Source organism: Bison bison, unplaced genomic scaffold (genome assembly GCF_000754665.1).
Source record: "Bison bison bison isolate TAMUID 2011002044 unplaced genomic scaffold, Bison_UMD1.0 scf7180017864383, whole genome shotgun sequence".
Taxonomy (NCBI): domain Eukaryota; kingdom Metazoa; phylum Chordata; class Mammalia; order Artiodactyla; family Bovidae; genus Bison; species Bison bison.
In genome coordinates, this window is record NW_011494955.1 from 3,364,229 (window position 1) to 3,382,539 (window position 18,311).

At 53.4% G+C, this 18,311-nt stretch overlaps 1 protein-coding gene across 1 annotated transcript in view; it reads right to left on the bottom strand.

The window, feature by feature from the left end:
- The window catches only part of LOC105001695 (formin-like protein 3), a 24,018-nt gene extending 6,031 nt beyond the window's left edge, over positions 1 to 17,987 (bottom strand). Inside the window, exons 1-9 of the mRNA XM_010858071.1 lie at positions 12,810 to 17,987; positions 10,390 to 10,473; positions 9,418 to 9,498; positions 9,071 to 9,147; positions 5,447 to 5,530; positions 2,569 to 2,721; positions 1,285 to 1,393; positions 1,032 to 1,108; positions 592 to 685 (exon numbers count right to left, since the gene is read on the bottom strand). Coding sequence (XP_010856373.1) covers positions 592 to 685; positions 1,032 to 1,108; positions 1,285 to 1,393; positions 2,569 to 2,721; positions 5,447 to 5,530; positions 9,071 to 9,147; positions 9,418 to 9,498; positions 10,390 to 10,467 — 753 coding nt within the window. The 5' untranslated portion in view covers positions 10,468 to 10,473; positions 12,810 to 17,987. The remainder of the gene's footprint in view (positions 1 to 591; positions 686 to 1,031; positions 1,109 to 1,284; positions 1,394 to 2,568; positions 2,722 to 5,446; positions 5,531 to 9,070; positions 9,148 to 9,417; positions 9,499 to 10,389; positions 10,474 to 12,809) is intronic.
- Positions 17,988 to 18,311: the final 324 nt, after the last annotated feature.

Below are 18,311 nucleotides of genomic sequence, written 5' to 3' on the forward strand. Positions count from 1 at the left end.
CCTGGCTTGAACAATGGATGCTAGGGAAGAGGTCCAAAGAGGAGGAAGGGGTGGGACCAGCAGCTGCGGCTGGATGTCGAGGAATCCTATGTTCAAGCAGATGGGGGTTTCAGAGCCAGGCCCCGGGGCTGGGGAATTCCAAGTAGGAGGTCCCTCTCCCTTTACCAACAACAGCCCCCTCAGGAGAACCCCTGCTTCTCCTCCCACAACAAGTATAACTACCTTGGGTTCGACCAGTGTGTTCACTGCCTCTGAACCACCCAGGGTGCCTGTTAAGGCACAGATCACCAGGCTTCCCAGGGGTCCAACCATTTACCAGGCTCTTCAGGTATTCTGCACAGTGGGTTAGGACTGTGGGACTGTAGCCCTTTGCTGGCCAATCAGGGGCATCCCCAACATAAGATCTAGTAAGACTGAAGTTTGGCTTTGGGTTTAAAAAAGCAGGGGGCAGACCACCTAGCTAAAAGCACTGGGCTGTTAAAATCCCCAGGATGTGTGAGATCACAGGAAAGGGTGCTTCGCTACCTGGCTCCCATATCCTCCCCACTAAACACACACATGCACACACACACACGAGTGTAGGACACTGACCTCTTTGAAATTGTCAAAGGCAGCGAGAATGATTTCGTGACCTCCTCGTACCAAACACACAGCTGCCAGGAGCTCTAAGACAAGGGCTTTGGTCCTAAGGGGTGGAAAATAAAAATGAACACCCTCGCCCCTGCCCTGGCCACGACACAGTTCATTTGCACACCTGTGTGAGTCCTTCCGAGGGAACAAAGACAGCCTCCGTGGTGAAGGAGAAGGTGTGGGCTTGGGAGAGAAGGCAGGGGAGACAAGCTGGCTCCCCTTCCTAAGCTGTGAGGGAAGCAGAACACTCCTCCTCCAGCAGAGGGGAGGGGGCCAAATTGAGGCACTGCCCTAGGCCACGGGACCCAAGACCAGGCAGGACCTCCGGACAGGGACAAGTGGAGCCCAGATCTCCAGAGCCCTGGGCAGAGAGGGGAGGAAAGGAGAGGAAAGGAACTCACCTTGGATTCTTGTTGTTGAGACTCAGCGCAATCTCATTGACAGCATGAGGATGGGACATGACCAGGTTGAATCCATACTGCAGCAAGGAGAAAGGACAGGAGGGGAGACGGTGATGGGGGGAAGGCAGACCCCAGCTGGAGCTCCCTGATGGTGGCTCCACCCACAGACTCATCCTTTACAAGCTGCTGCCTTCCTAGCTCTCCTGGTTGGGAGACCAGGAAGAGACACCCATGGCCAGTGCTATCGCCTTACCTGGTAGTTCATGATGGCTCTGAGACAAAGGATACACACGTGGACATCATCCTTCTGGCTCACCAGGCGGGAGTTCTTCAGGGCCCTGCGCCCAGGGAGAGTGCTGTACCTGGGGGAGAGGGGGCTTCTGGTGAAGGGTCGGGGGCATGCAGCATCACCCAGACAGCAGGCTGCCCCTCAGCAGCAGGAGGAAAGGGGGATGGAGGACCTTGCACCAATAGCCCCGAGAGAGAAGGTGCAGGGGGCAGGTGCTCCACTGTTTTCACCTCCCTGGAGCAGGTCTTTGTCAGTAAATCTCCAGGACCCCAGCTTTAAAACCAGTGCCCAAACCATCCTAAGCCCAGAGCTCCTCCAAACACAACAGGAGCTGTGCAGGCCTTCCTGGACCTCGGCATGGGTCCAGGAGACATCCATCTGAGCCCTCCTTCCTCCTCCTCCCAGTCACTGCATCTTCTACACATCCCCTGGGGCTGGGGCACCTTGGCTCCTACCCCACTTCTAGGTCCTAGAAAAGACAGAGCAGACCCCAGAGGCTACAAGAGGGCTGGGGCGACCTCTGACTTTGCCCCCAGTGATGTTTCATGGGAAATAAAGGAAACACAAATGGTATCTGGTCATGCATGACTAGAATGATGAGCAGTGTCAGGGGCAAGACCCAAAGGAGACAAGGAGAAAAGCATGGCTGAGAGAAATCATGGAAAGGGCCACAGGGCCCAAAGGGAAGCCTCCCTCTGTGAAGGGGCTCTGAGAAATCATCTAGTCCATCCACCTGCATCCCGGCAGGACAGCTCTTCAGCTACTGCAGACCAACGCACACGCTACAGCCTTGGAGGAAAAAAGGCCTAAAGGAAGAAGTGAGGGAAAGGTGAGCAGCAGCAGGCTGGTGGGGGGTGGTCTCCGGGCAGCTGATGGAGCAGAGGGAAACAGACATGAAGGCAGGTGCTGGACCAGCTGGTGAAGACCAAGGAGCTGGATGAGGACAAGCCCTGCCCAGGGGCCTGGAGGAATGGCAGAGTGAGAGTGAGGAATGGAGGGGCCCCCAGAGAGGGGGAGACGAGAGGGGAGGGCACAGCCGAGGGGGATGTACTTACCCAGGACAGATCGCTGGGCAGAGTCAGGGGACAGAGAGGACAGACCAGAGACAGACTGGCAGGCAGAGGGCAAGAGAGCTGAGCCTGGAAGCAAGAGTGAAGGGAGGCGCGTGAGCACTCACCGCCGTTACCCAGGACCTGCACGGATGGGGGCGAGGTGGGAGGCAGGCGGGCAGAGCAAGAGCACACATACCGGAGCACAGACTGGCGCGCAGAGCGAGCGAGGCTGTTGGTGAAGGGGGCTGACAGGGCGCTGGGTGGCTGCAGGTCCTCGATAGACCTGCTCCAGGACCGGAGCTTGTCAAACGCACCATCGTCACCACTCTCCAGAGCCTCAAAGTCAAACCTGGAGCAGGAAAGGACACACATGCACGCACACAGGAGAAATTCAGTGCCAAGCCCCTGGCAGGCCCACTCCCGCCCGTTAGACCTTGAGGGCCACAAGAAGCAAGGGCAGCCAGAAGGAAAAGCGGAACCGGGCAGCAGAGACCCAGCCCTGGCCGGGAGAGCCACTGGCACAAGTGTGCTGAGCAGGGCAGAGGCGCCATGAGCCATGCCCAGAAGGGGCATCTGAGGAGATGGGGATGCTGGGAGGCCAGCTGCTGCTCCCCACTGGCCAAGCAACTCCAGGAGTCACCTCCCATGAGCCTGAAGGGACTCGGGGGGCTGGTAGTCTTTCTGCACCTCCAGCCATAGAAAGGACATCTCAGAGAAGCCATGGGTCCCCTTGAGTCAGCCCGAAGAGCGGCGGTGGGGAACCGGACAACTGCAGGTACTACTAGGCGGCCGACAGCAGCTGCCGGAGAGGCCTCTCAATGCCCTGAGGGGGCCTGGGTGGTTCTGGATTATGTTCAGGAGGGCAGGTCTGAGTGGAGGGGGATGGGGGTCCTGGTGAAGCCAGAGTGGGACAGGCCTCCATGTTCAGGAGGAACTCTACAGTCCCATCCCAGCACTGAGTTTTGATGGCTGGGTTCTCCATGATTCTACTTGAGGTTTCTAGGTTTTCCTGGCTCAGAGGCTCCTCGCGCTACAGCTTCCCTTGGGGGAGGGCAGAGATGTGAACTGGGGTCCTTAGTCCCTAAGAGAGTTGGGACGGCTTCTTTGTCACTTTCTGCTCCTCGGACCAGCTGTCTTCCCCAATCAGCAGTTTGGGAGTGTGGCCAGAATAAAGAGGATAGCTCAAGATGATGAACCCACAGGGCCTTCTCCCTTTCAGGTCCCCTCATCGGATCTCCCCCTCTGAGAAACAAGCCCCACTCCCCTTTCCTGTCCTCTTCCCTGAAGAGGGTCATCCAGGACAGAACAAGCATTTCCAACAGGCTCCTTAAATATGCACAGCACCAGGGTCAAAGTCACAGAGGCCAAGGCTTTCTGAAATAGGAAGCGGTATCTGCAGATGCCTGAATGTTTCCAAGAAAGTAGGAGCAGACTTCAGGATCCTGACGGTCAGATGTTTGATGGGGCTTTCAAGTGGACCTCGGAGGAGTCTCCAGGACAGGGAAACCGCTTGCCAGTGCCCCCCCCCCTCCATCAAAAATAGTATTCCCCACTCCAACCCCACTCTGGGACGTTCAGTGTACAAATTAAGTGCCTTTACTCAAACTCTATTTGGCTTCACTCTTTTCCTCTCAACCCTTCCCAAAACACACACTCTTACCTACCCTCTGCCTGCCCTGAGTCTTTCTTTTAAAAACACAGTCAAAGGTACTGCCATGGACACTACAATACTGAGGTTCCAGGGTATTTTGGTTTCAAGCAGCTGGAATTTATTTGCTTTCCAAACAAGATAGGCTTATTTGGAAAAATGATCTACATCTTTTACTATAAAAGCTCTGAATTATTTTTTTTAAATCGCTTCAGCAAATATTTTTCATTTCTTTCTATAAAAAGAGTAAGTTTTTTTTTTTTTTTTAAGGGATAGAAGGCTTGACTTCTGCAGGGATGGTTAGGGGGAGTGGGTCACTCTTGGTTTTAATGGGATGACCTGGTAAAAATGACTAAGGCCAAACCCAGGAGGGGCAATAGTTCTAAACTCTTAAGGAGATGAGGGGAAAAACCTGCTGAGGAAGGAGAATGGCCCAGGGCAAGGACGGCAGCAAGAAAAGTGAAATTCATGACTGGGGCGGAGTCCCCGGACTGAGGAGTTCCCCAGGATGAGGGACTTTCAGCACTAACACTGAGGAAAGTCATGTGGGGAAAATCACGGGTAAACTGGGATGATCGGTCACCCGAGTGCTCTAGTAAGTCTTGGGTACAGGTCTGCATGTGTTGGTCATGCTGTGAATGATCAATATAATCCCTCTTTCCATATATTTAGGTAATTATGGTAGGGAACACCTTAAACAACAACAATTAACAAATAAAAAGTGGCTACCACAGTACAGCCTACGTTCCAAATACTATAGACTGCTTTACACACAGTATCATCTAATGCTTACAGCAACCCTGTAACATGGATCCTCTCTTACATAAGAGGACCTCAACAATCTTTCCAGAGGTCACACAGATAGTAAAGGACCGAAGAGACCCACGCCAGGCTTTGCCTTGAAAGCCCTCGTTCCCTCCACTCCCCACCCCAGCCCACGTTGCCTTTTCCTCTGCGTTAACTCACTTCCAGCTGCCTCCAAACCCCCGCCTGCTTGAAAAAGTCTCCTGAATGCTTCATTTTCAGTCTGTCAAAGGTCATGCTCACTGCTTCTGGGGTGACACGGAGAAACCCTCTTATAGCTGGAGACCTAAAGTGGCTTTGCGAAGACCAAGCTCTCCCTAAGTAAACGAACCCTGCGGGGGGCCTCTCTCCCAAAGGCCAGGAAACCTCCTTGGGGAGCTCCCAGCATGGAGTCTGGGTCTTCTGGGTTAGGATCCTGAGCTGCCCTTCCACACCTTGCCTTCTGCTCCCCAAAACGCACCTTCTACTCCAGTTACCTGGCACTCTTCACTGACCTCAGACAGCCCCGTGGCCACCTGCCCACACCCAGACTGCTGCCTGGGGTTCCCATTCCACCTTCACTACTGGCAGTTCCAGTCAAAGCAGAATGGGGTCCCCCGCCCTGGTCCCAGGTGGTACTCACATGACAGAACACTGGGCAAAGGACAGGTAATCCACCAACACGTCCAGGCCTTTGTTTTCGTCATTCAGAAACTCCCGCACCCACCTGCAGATAAAGGAAAGATAGCGGAGGGGTCTGCTAATAAAGTGGGTTGAGGGGGAGGAGCAAAAGGTGCCTCTGTGAAACAATATCCCCTCTTGGATCCTCTGGAACTCAGCACCAGGCTGGGAGAATTCTGATGATCAAAGCCTGTGGCTGACCCAGCCATGATCATGTCACCTGGCAGGACCGCCCCTAGGCGGGGGAGCCAGAGATGGGGAGAGATGCAGGCCTTCCAACACCACGTCAGCCAAACCAGCCTTCAGAAGCCCCCTCCTCAAGAGCCAGGGCCCCCACTCCATCGTTTTCTGGGTTCCTGGTGTCGAACATGAGGCTGGGCACAGCTTCCTGATGCCACATTTGTGGGAGGAACTGAGGGTTACACAGAGTATTTACTGCAGTCTTTTGACAGAGCTGATGGAAGCTGGCAGGTCCCCAAATTGACCGGTGGCTCAGCAGGTAAAGAACTCGCCTGCAGAGCAGGAGACATAGGAGATGCGGGTTTGATCCCTGGGTCAGGAAGATCCCCTGGAGAAGGAAATGACAACCCACTCCAGTATTCTTGCCTGGGAGATCTCCGGGACAGAGGAGCCTGGCGGGCTACAGTCCATGGGGTCATAAAGAGTTGGACACAACTGAGCACCCCAACTTAACTGAAGTGTCAGTTAAAAGACAGGCTGCTGCTGCTGCTGCTAAGTCGCTTCAGTTGTGTCCGACTCTGTGCGACCCCATAGACGGCAGCCTACGAGGCTCCTCCGTCCCTGGGATTCTCCCAACAAGAACACTGGAGTGGGTTGCCATTTCCTTCTCCAATGGATGAAAGTGAAAAGTGAAAGTGAAGTCACTCAGTCGTGTCCGACTCTTGGCGACCCCATGGACTGCAGCCTACCAGGCTCCTCCGCCCATGCGATTTTCCAGGCAAGAGTACTGAAGTGGAGTGCCATTGCAAAGACAGCTCTGGAAAAGAGGCATACTGGGCCAAAGGGCTCCCCACCAAGTTCAAGAAAAGGTATTTCAGGAAGCAGTTAACAGAGGGATACGTGGGATTTCTGTGTGTGGTCACAGGTGAGACTGGCAGAATAGGAGAAGGATGGGGGAACAGTCAGGAACTCAAGTAACTCCGGAACGGCTCTGACCTCTAAGGGACTGAACCGGGGAGGCAGGAAGACAGACAACAGACTGGGGCACTTCAACCCTTCTGCCTTCAAGCCTTTCGAACTGAGACAGCCCTGGAAGGAGTCAGGAGCAAGTCCCAGGATTGTTACAGGACAGGTTCACTCCTGTCCTGCAGACACACAGGACCTGGAGAGAAAGAAAACTCTCCAGATGAAACCCTGACTCTCCTGTGCCCTCTTCACTCTGAGAGTCTGGGGTCTTTCTAGGCCAGCTGCGCCGAACAGCCCCCTGAGGCCGCTTCTCCCCCACAGCTGGGACACCAGCGCCATGTTGGATGGCCACACCCGGGCTGCAGAGAGAGGCCGGGCCGAAGCGCCAGGCCCGGCAGAGATCTGGCAGCAAGCTCTGGCGGAGGAGGCTGACTGACACCGGAGCTGCCTGAAGTTAGCTTCCTCTCTGGGGGCCGACAGGCCTCCCGTTTCCTGTCTGTCTGCTCTCCAGCTCCCCACCCCCTTCTCATTTCCTGTCTGAGTCTCCACTGCTATTTTCGGGATCTTGACACTTTGAGGAGATGTCAAAGGGCACCTCAGCGAGGCCGTGAAACCAACACAAACCAGGGGAAGGAGGAGCTGGGGTAGCTCTGGAACCCTGCTTCCCAGCCTGTCCTGCTCCAGGCTCAAGTCCCCATCTTCGAAGGGCCTGGGGCAGATCAGGCTGCTTCGGAGGCAGAATCGCCCTCTTGCTACCTTGCCCTGGGCTCCCACCGCCCTGGAGCTCCCACAGCCCTGCCTGACAGCCTGACACACTCTTCCTGCCCAGAAATGCAGGAAGCGTCCTGGCCTTCCCATATAACTCCACCAGCGGAGCACAGTTCAAATGACAGGAGCTCCTCAAATGCCAGATGTTGAGCTGCTCCTGGGAACCAAGGACCCGGTTCAGATCTCTAGCTTGTGTGCCAACTGCTGAGAGGCCTGGGCCTGGGAACCACGCTGCTCTGGCCTCAGAGCCTGGCCAATGGCCAGAGGGGATGGCAGCAGGTAGAGGCGGAATGCTGGGGGACCGTCCCACATTGCTCCAAGGCCCTTTCTGGGGAAGAGCAGAGCCCCCTCCTCATGCAGCAGGACTCAGTAAGGAGGACGGGAGGGCGTGAGGGAAAGGGAAGCAGGGAGGTGTAAAGGCCCTCCGGATGAATGCAGGGTGGAGTTTGGAGCTGTCATCTGTGTTGCTCGTGCTCTCACACGTGGGGCAGCTGATGGGACGCTGCAGTCTTTCCTTCCTTGAGCTTCACTAAATAAAGGTGAAGGCTGAGTTACACATTTCCTAGCTGGTCAGTTCTCAATGTGTGGTTCATGGATTCATGGATGAGGTGTGAAAGCCAGCTCTGGCCACCAAGCACAGCGACTGCGCCGGCAACTGTCCTTACCTGTTCTCTCCCATGACTGCAGGAGGCAGCTGACTGCATACAGGTAGCCTGCACCAGAAGCCCAGGCGGGACAGGAGGGGAAGGCAGATGATGTCATTTGGCTTTTTCTACTCCTGCTTCTGGGGCTGGAACCTGCCCAGCAACCCCACCTCCACCCCAGGCTAGACTTCTCAGACTTCTCACTCCTGTGAGCTCTAAATGATCAGGCCAGATTTGTAGTACTGCCTGCAGTTCTCTGTCACAGTCCCTCACTGTCCTGTGTGTACACACACGCACGCTCGCTCTCTCGCTCTCTCATCCTCTCTCTTGCTCTCACTTTCACTATATTTACCCTGGCTGGTTACAATTTTATGAATGCAAGACTGTAGCTCTTTCCCTGTATCTCACGCATTAGCCCTGTGCCTGCTCAGCAGGTCCTGGTTCCTCACTCCTCTGGAAAAAAAAAAAAAAGACTCATGTAGTTTCTAGGGGCTCAGGCAACAGGTTGACAGGACCTGGGTCTGGGACTACAGAGGACACTCAGCATCTGGTCCACCTGCTTCAGATCTTCCCTGATGTTTCAGGAAGCTGCTTCTGCTCATGAACTAAAATTGTCTTATAATCAAGCAAATAGTCTTCTGGGCACCAAACAGTCTACAAACCAGGTCTCAGCAACCCAATGCAATACATTCCCCCATTCCCAGCCTTCTCTGGGCCTCCCTTGGCCCAGCCCCAGGCCACAGGCAGACTCCAGTCTCAGCTGCTGTGGGAATGTCTTCCACTCAAAGCCACAGACTGAGGACCCCAGGAGAGGCCCCAGGCTTGCCAGCAGCATCCAGTCAGCAGCTGGCAGAGCTGAGGGGGAGAAAAGCCAGAAAAGGAACAGTCTGAAGCCCTCTGGGGAACCAAAAGGCATTCGAGAGGCAGCTCTGCCCCACAACAAGGAGATAAACAGGCAAACTCTCTTCAGTGGACGCCGGGTCCTAAGCGGCCAGGTGGAAAGGCTCTGATGGTCAAGAGTGACTCACCCAATGTGGTTGGTCCGCAGTGAGATCTCCAGCTCTCTCAGTACTTTGGTTGACTCCTGCACTCTCCTCCTGAATTTCTGTGAATGTAGGATTCTGTCACTGATGGAGGCCCCCAAGTCAACTTTACAATACAAGCAAAAGGGGCAGAAAAGGAGAGGGAAGGCTCCCAAGAGGGCAGTGACAGTCCTTCCATCTGTTCCTAGCCAGCCATTCCCCCAGAGCCCCAGAACACAGAAACCCAGCTCCTGCTGCTCAGAACAGTCCTGACCCACGTCACAGGGTTTGCCCCTAAACCCCACAGGACTGCAAAGGACAGCAAGATGGGGCTACCCTGCTTCGCACCTCACCTTCCGAGTTACGCTGGGGTCCAAGAAGCTCTGGAGTTTCTGGATGTACGTGTGGGGAGGATTCTTCACCTGGAATCGTTCCTGTGAGGGAAACACATGTGTGCACACAGACACTCAGGCTTCTGAGAAGAGTGCTGAGGAAGCAGGGCGCCCACAGTGTCTGATGTGAGGGGACTCCTTAAGCTGTCACCTGGCTCTTAACACCCCCCACACCATAAGTTCCCCTCCGTGACTTATCCTCAGGTACTTCTCTGTGGCCATCTTCTCCTCCTTTGATGAGTAATTCTGAGTTACTGAGTAGACTCAGTAACCCTGAGTCTAAAGTAATTTTCTATGTTAAAAATTAAGAGGTTGCTTGCGGCCAGGCCTGTCCGAGTTCAAAAACTCATGATCTGTCATCTTCAAATGTACGCAGGGGAGAAAGCAAGGCCACAGGTGTGAGTTCTTGATTCTGAGCTAAGTGAAAATCTCTCTTTTCTCTTCTGGCTCCAAACACTTTCATGTAAAGGGAGCTTCCAATCCTCACATTCTGAGATTTGGGAACAGAAGACTAGAGGACCGGGGCTTCTCATTCCTAGAGGCCTGTAAGTAATGGGGAAAAGGCTGCTATTCGCCAGGTCTGGAGCAGAGTGAAAGACAAATGGCACTTTGGATTCTTCAGCCAGGCACAGCCCTCACCCTGGTTGGAAAGGCAGAAACAGGCTCTACTGGGGAAACCACCAAACTCCTTCACAGCAGACCTCACAGCTCAATAAACCTCACTGGGAAGAAATCAAGACAGTGCTTTGTGGGAGCTAAAGGGGAACCTAACCTGCCAGCCTGTGTCTGTTAGGAAAGTGCTTTTAGAAGAGGAAATAAGCATGGGCTGAGGCCAAGACCAGGCTGGGGTTCCTCAAGGGACCCCAGGGCTGCAGTTAATGCCCAAGGCCCTGCCACCATGCTTGGCCTCACTTCCGGTCCCAAACCCTGTACCTGGTCACAGATGAGGTCCCACTTCTTCTCGTTGTCGTACTGCCGCAGGAGCCGCGCCTTGTCGGGAGGCAGGTTCATGGAGCTCTGCGGAGAGAACCTGAATCAACAGGGCTGACAGGCTTCCCTCACGCCTGAACCCTCAGGTTTCACCCTGACATTCCATGGGTGAACAGGAAGGCTCAGAGGGGCACGGCCATCTTCCCATTTCCCCTTCATGTTTGGTTCAGTTTGGCTGAGCAGCATTTTCCAAACCACTGGTTGTGGAATCAGTGAAGTCAGTCAAGAGTAACTTTATTTTGAATGAGAATGAACAGATTAAAATAGAACAAGAATTTAAGATATCAGAATTGATTGCAATTAGGAAGTATAAATAATGTTTCACAAAGTTTTTATTTCATGAACAAAACAGACACACAATGTAAGATGTGTTTCTTAACATGGGACAGGTCAAAAAAGTTTGAAAGTCACCAGTCTAAAGTGACAACATCAATCAATTTCCCCCCACAGCCTGAGAGCTGGGCAGGCTTCCTGTACCACACACACCCCTGGGTGAATCCTGAGCCACCCATACATAGCCTGTGCAGATGCTACAACTCTAACCCTTTCTGTCACATCCAGGACACCAGGGAATGAGCAGAACATCAACATGAAGATAACTGTTCAAGTTTTTAAGGAAATAGTTTACAAGATTTCAGTACTTTTAATCATTAGTGCTGATTACTTATGACACAGCTCCCAATTATTTAAGACACAGTGGTATCCCAACCCTTCCCTGAGACACTCTAGCTGAGAGTACAGGACAGACCAGGAGTCATTTTATTTTGTTCACTACCATTTGCTGAATGAATACATGAACACAAGTGTAAGTGAATAAAAGCCAAGGCATCCAGGGGCAAGCCCCACCCAGACCAGCAGCTCCACTGTCCCCTCCTTACCCTTCACCTCCAGCTCCGGTCCAGCCAAGCCCCTCCTCTAACCAATCTAGCTGCCTTGGCTGCAGGTCCTCTCATCTTCCTCTCCCTTACTACTGCTCCAAGCTCAGCTCTAACTTCCAGGTAAACAAAGCATGACCACCTGGCTTATCTCTGTTGGGTCCTTGACATCCTTGTCCCTGGGGACACAAATTGTATGTGCCCAGGATCCTGAGGAGTCATACCAACTCTGAGTTACTCCAAAAACAGCAAGAGTATCCTGAGAGTAGGCTCTCTGTTTTCTAAGAAATTGAAAGAAAATCCTTAAACATTTATTTCTGTTACATGTATCTATTTATTAGGTATTTATTTACATACATGCTATTAAGCCAGTTGTATGCTCAAGGGCTTTCCAAGTGGTGCTGGTGGTAAAGAACCCGCCTGCCAATTCAGGAGACATAAAAGATGTGGGTTTGATCCCTGGATCAGGAAGATCCCCTGGAGGAGGGCATGCCAATCCACTCCAGTATTCTGGCCTGGAGAATCCCAAGAACAGAGGAGCCTGGCGAGCTATGGTCCATACCGTCACAAAGAGTTGGACACGACTGAAGCGACTTAACACACACACACACGGTCATCTAAAGGACTGACTGTACCATTATTCATATGATCTCCAACTCCTAATAATGTCTAACCCTAGGACAGGCACCAAGTAGAGAGTAGGCTGATGGTAAACCTATGGTTAAGAGGTTCCAGTTGTGGGGCTTCCCCGGTGGCTCAGTGGTAGAGAATCCGCCTGCCCATGAAGGAGACACAGGTTAACAATCCCTGATCCGGGAAGATCCCATATGCCATGGAGCAACCAAGCCCGTGCACCACAACTAGTGAACCTGTGCTCTAGACCTGGGGGCTGAGCTGCAACTGCTGAAGACTGTGTGCCCTATAGCCTGTGTTTTGCAACAACAGAAGACACTACAATGTGAAGCCTGTGCCCTGAAACAAGAGAGTAGCCCTGCTCGGTGCAACTAGAGAAAAGCCTGAGCAGCAACAAACATCCAGCACAGCCCAAGATAGATAAATTAAAAAAAAACAAACAGGTTCCGGTTCTGAGCTCTGGGCCAAGCTTCTGGCTGGAAAAAGGGTCATTATGGCTCGAAAAAGGAAGTGGAGTTGGGATCTCTGTTCAGTGTTTAGAAATGGAAGAATTTAGAAACCCAGAAGAGAAGAAAAGAAGGGGAAGGGACTACCACGTCATGCCTCTCCGCATGGTTGCTCCCGCCCTGTGAGTCTGCCTGAGCTTCCTCAGGGAAGAGGGGCTAACCGAATCCGCCCCACTGCTGATGGAGCAGGCCTGGCCCGACAGGCAAATAGGACCCCAGGTGTTCTCTCTGGGACCACCCTGCTAAGGGCTGATCTCAGCGTGTCTGTGTGGCCAGCAGGACAGGAGCAGGAGGCCACCACAGAACAGGGACCCGAAGACCAAAGGTGGCCTGGAGCAAGTTCTCCCACCTAAGCAGGGCCAGGCTGCAGCCCGCAGAGCCCGTGGGACCAGGCCTGGTTCTGGCTCTGCACACGGCCTGAGGTGGCTTCACTGTCCTCCTGCCTCTCTCCCACGTCTGTGCCATGAAGACAGAAAACAGTAGTCTCCCCTGGAAGCACGTGACTTGGGAAGGGGAGGGGGAGCTCGTCGTGGCTGTGGCAGACATCACATCCTGTCTACACCAACTTCCTCCCTCAGCCGCTGGGGCCTCACACTTCCCCACCAGGTGAACCACTGAGAAAACGTCTGGTCCCCCGGGGCTTCAAAGACGAAGCAGGGTCACCACCTCTGGGAACCCCAGCCTCAGAGCATGGAAGAGGAACCTCGGGGAACTGGCCAGACTTTAGATGCCCAGGAGAGAGGGATGCCAGCAAACAGAAACCAGGGACAGGAGCGTGAAGCAGTTCTGACCACAGGCCCACGTCCTCCAGTCTAGAGCTCTGGGTGACGCTTCTGAGCAGTGAGGGAAGTTTTCTCTCCTTTGTGACTGAAGTGCGATGGGGAAGGAAGTGGGTGGGGGAATTCCCCAGCCTCCAGCACTCACAAGAAGTCAGCCATGGACTGTGGGGGGTGAGAGCCACCCATCACGGGCAGGGCCAGGGTTTGGTGGTTCTCTCCCCACCCGGCCATGGCACTGGGGCCCCTGCCTCCAACAGATACTGTGTGTGAGGCCAACAGGGCTCAATGTCCTGAGGAAGGGCAGCTTCCTGAGTTCCGGGGACAGCCAGGGAGCAAACCTGCCAACCTTCTTTCCAGTTTCAGTCAGAGGTTGCTTCCTTGACATTTTCCTGCTGTGGCTCCACTGAGACCACAGGCTCTCTTGAGGCAGAAGCCGGGCTGAGTTCTTGCTAACTCCTCTAGGAGCCCCTCGCTGAAGAGAAAGGAGACTCGGCTGTTTTGGAGCAGAGGACACTGGATGTGGAACCAGCGAGCTCCAGATCGAGTTCAAGCTCTTCAGAGTCACAGAACCTCAAAGAGCTCATTCACAAAACGGAGATAATCTCACCACTTCACAGGGTTTTATGAGGATTAAATGATAAATACTTTAGGTCCGAGTAAGTCTGGAACACTGTGGGTGTTCAACACACTTCCCTCCCCTCTCCTCCTAGAAACCCTGAGCGATGCTCTGACACCCCAAGGACCTGCCCTCTCCCCGGTTGTCCTCTATTCCTGCCTCTGTCCCTCCTCCTTCAGCTCTGCTTCTCAACACTCTGGGGACAGAGCAACCCCTCACCCCTGCTTTGATCCTTTGCTGCTAAGACTAGGAGGCAGTAAAACATCACTGCCCTTGGGATGGGAGGGGAAGACTCCAAGGAGACGGGAGAAGAGGAACTCAGACTCAAAGCAACTCTGGGACTGATTCCTAAATCAGAGGGAACCAGCCAGAAGTCTAAAATAAAAACCTGTAACAGAAAGAAGCAGAAAGGGGTGGATCTGATGCTTCTCCAGCAAGGCAGCTCTGGTTTACGGCCAGTTTGAGACCAGGCCGAGCACCCTGCTCAGGGGCCAACCCCTTCCATGGGACCAAGGGCCCAGTCCCCGCAGCGAGGTTTCCTTACTCCCCACACGACCCTGTTGGCCCCAGAGAAGCAGAGGAGGGGGGAGCTGGCTCTGGTCACAGAGGTTCCTTTCCCTTTCCTGCTCTGCACCCCCAGTCAGTTAGCCCCTCCTCGCTTCCTTCCCACCGCAGGGGAAGGGAAATGCCGGTGGGGCTGGAGTTTCCTTCAAAGCTGTGGGTCCTGTGCTGGGACTCACCCCTCCTCTGCCAGTCTCCTTGGGCCAGGCCTGGGGAAAACCCAACAAACAGAGATAGGAACCACCCAAAATTCCCAGCTGCCTCTACTGGTCCCAGTCAGTCATGATAAATTTCAGGATCAGAGGCTAAAATGGCATAGTTCCTCTGAGGAGAGAGAGAGAAAGAGAGAGAGATGGCTGAAATGTTCCTGCAAAGGGGATTCTGGAGACTTAAGGAAAGGCAGGCAGGGGCTGTTCATTTTGAGCAAATATAGAATGTGAGTTGGTGGTTTTCTTAATGTTTTCCGTCTCAGAACCACCTCCCCACCGAGGCCCTTATGGCTGGCCACTTCTCCCTGGAGTGGTAGCCGCAGTCGCCATGCTCAGCCCACGGGGCAGGGAGCCCTGGGAAGCGGAGTCTAGATCCTCCCCAGAGGGGAAGTGAGGCACCGTCCCAGGCTGGTACCATATGCTATTGAGCCCTGGCCCCTGGTCACAGCTGCCAGCAAGTCCTCTCGGGCATCGGCAGATCAGTCCATTATGTGGATGGCAGAGGAGAAGGCAGTGAGAAGGTACGAGGTGTAGGAGTCCAGGAGACTGCTGGAGGAGCAGCTGGAGTACCATATTCCCACCAGGAGCCCCTCACAAACCAACATCTCTGCCCCCAAGTCAATGGAGAAGCAGGCAACACTGGGCACAGAGGCCCACGCCCAGCCGCCAAATGGACCTAGGGTTAGGAGTGGCCAGGCCTTCCCTCCACATGTCTCTCCTGGTGGGCAGTAGGGGCAGCTGTGGCCAGCTGGGTACTGCTCCCAAAGGGTGGGAGCCCAAGGAGGTGGGAGGCATCATTCCTGGTACCCCGGCCCCCTCAGCGGCCATAGCCAGCCCTGCCGCGGTAGCAGCTCCCAGACAATGAGAGTTATTTTCAGCCAGCGCTTTAACACAAGCCAGCTGGCCAGTGTGCAGGGCGGGAGGCCTCCTCCACCCGGCCCGCCCAGACAGCAGGCCCAGCCTGGTGCTTACGCTGCTGCCACCTCTGCGTCACTGTTTGTTTATCTCACTCCTTCAGCACAGCTCCTCCCAACTGCCCCCCAAAACTACAATATTGGCAAAAGGAAATAAAAAAAATCAGAGTGTTTGAGCAAAGGTCCAAGAGCTAAAATTAAGAAGGTCCAGACATGGGAAGCACAGCTTCCCCAGCCCCATGACCGGTGGGTGTAGTACAGGGAGGAAGTGGGCCGGGTCGGCAGCCAGGTCTCAATGCAGCCCCCGCAGACAGGCCGAGCCAGGCTCTGCGGCCAACCTAGGAGACGAAGCTCAAGATGGCTCTCCTCGCTTTCCTCCCTCCCATCCTTCTTTTCAGAGCTCAGGTTTGGAGAAGATAACATGAGACAGACAGAGCCTGGAATGAGCCCGAGTCTACTGCGAAAGGCTCTGGGAGAAGAAGTGCCCTGGGGCAGAAAGGAAATCACAAGAACAGTTCATGACACTTGGCTGGAGGAAGAGGGAGCCCTGCCCATGATGGAGTGGGGTGAACACTTGAAGAACAGGAAGGAGTGGACCAGGAGCAGTCACCTCCCTAGATGCGAGGCCTGGAGCCCTGGTGCCGCCAAATCCCACAGCCTCAACAGAGCAGCTCCCCTGCCACCCTCCTCCCTCCATTTGCAGCCCCATGCACATGAGCTCATGGGTGTGACCCAGCGCTTACCACACACACGGTTTGCTTAAGGCCTGAGCTGCCCAACTAGACCTGTGGGAAATTTACCGCAGTACCTTATGACAAAAGACATCGGAAAAGTGGGTGCTCCTTGACTTAAGCGTCTGTAGCGGCTTAGATCTGACTTTCTGGTTTTGTTTGCTTGAAGCTATCACTTTGGGGACAAGCTACCAGAGAAAAGCCAGCTTTCAGAGCCCTGTCTGGAGAACGTGCTTCTGTGGTCACTGATGACTCTATAACCAGAAATGACTTGCTGAGTGGTTACGGGCCAAGTCCCTGAGCAGCCTGGAGGAAAAAGAGATGGATTTGCCAGATGTCTCAGGCTGAGCTCCGCAACTCACACCAGGGAAGTCGGGTAAAGGCAAGGTCCCGGAAGGCCGGTGTCAATCAAACGAAGAGGTGGCTTTATCCAAATACAACTGTACCCCTGAGGCCTCCTCCTCACCATGGTCGACTCCCACCTGGGATCCTGAACTGGTGCAGGAAGTCAGTCAGGTCCCCAGCGCCAGCAAAGCCCCCTAGCTCGACTCTCTGCCACGCCGCCGGCCTTACACCTGACATCGGGTAACCTGAGCAGGTAACCTGGCCCTGGCTAAGGACGCCCTCTTGGCCTACTCAGTCAAGAAGCATACAATCTGGGATAGAAGAACTCTTGTTAGCCACAGGCCCCAAGCCCCAGCTTAAAAACACCACTGCCACAGCAACTCGATCTGTCTGCTGGCTCCTCAGCCCCTCCTCGCGGTTAGCCAGACCCACACACTCCCCAGTTACGCAGAATGGAAACTATTCTGCTGGGGGCCGCTGCCGTTTCCAAAGCCAAGGCGTCCTGGGGCAGACTCACATTGTCCCTGTAGCCAACCAGGGTTTACCCTTCTCTTCACCATATTCTGCCTTCCCGCAGGGGGAGCCCTTAGGCAGTGCTACCTCAGAGAGGACACAACATTTCTGGGGTTACACCCCACAAAAGACATTTTCCTCTCTCTCCTCGGACCACAGGCCATTACTCACTAGGACCCAAGTGTGCTTCTCCCAGGGTCTCTCATCCATACCTTTTCTTCCCCTCCCGTGGCCATCATCAGATGGCCCTTGTTGTACACTCCTGACCTTCTGGGATAAACTTCTAGCTGGCATCCCTGCTTCCAGCCTGCATGTGGATGGAATTTCCAAACTTCCTAGCACATAAGATAAATCATGCTTCTTTTCAGTTCAGAAATCTCTGACTCCTTACCATTTACACAAGAAAACCTAAACTCCTTGGCTGACTTGTTCTCAGCATCTTAGATAAGAAAGAGCTTCAGAGCTAAGATTTTTTTCCATGTTGGCCCCAGCATCTCTGACCAGCTCATTGTCTCCTGGGTTCTCTTGGAGCAGCTACTCTAGTCATAGGATTCACTTGTAACTCATGTTTCCCCAATCTTCTGAATCCCTACCTATCACTACTGGACTCAAAATCCAACTCTGTGACTACCCAACATAGCTCAGTCCCTCTTCTGAGCCCCAAAGCATAATTATATGTGCAGAATGATAAGGCGGAGACCTGCTTGTTATCCCCAACCTCTTCTCATCTTCCTTATTAATGAACCTCCAATGCTTAGCTGAGCACTTAGCAACCCAGAATTAATACATTTCTATAAACAACAAGATCCTACTGAATAGCACAGGGAACTAAATTCAATATCCTGGGATAAACCATAGTGGAAAAGAATATAAAAAAGAATGTATATATGTGTATAACTGAGTCACTCTGCTGTACAGCAGAAATTAACACATTGTAAATCAACTATACTTCATAAAAATTTTTTTAATACAAAGAATTAATATATTTCTTATCTTTCCTAGAATTCAGATGTGGCTATGTGACCACATGGGATGTGAACAGAAATAGTATGTATAACTTCTGAGAAGTATCATTAAAGGGAGGGAGTATACCTTTTTTTCTCCTTTCTGCTTCCAGCTGGCTGGAATGCAGAGACAATAACTGGAACTTCAGCAGCTATTCTGGAAAATGAGGTGACCTTAG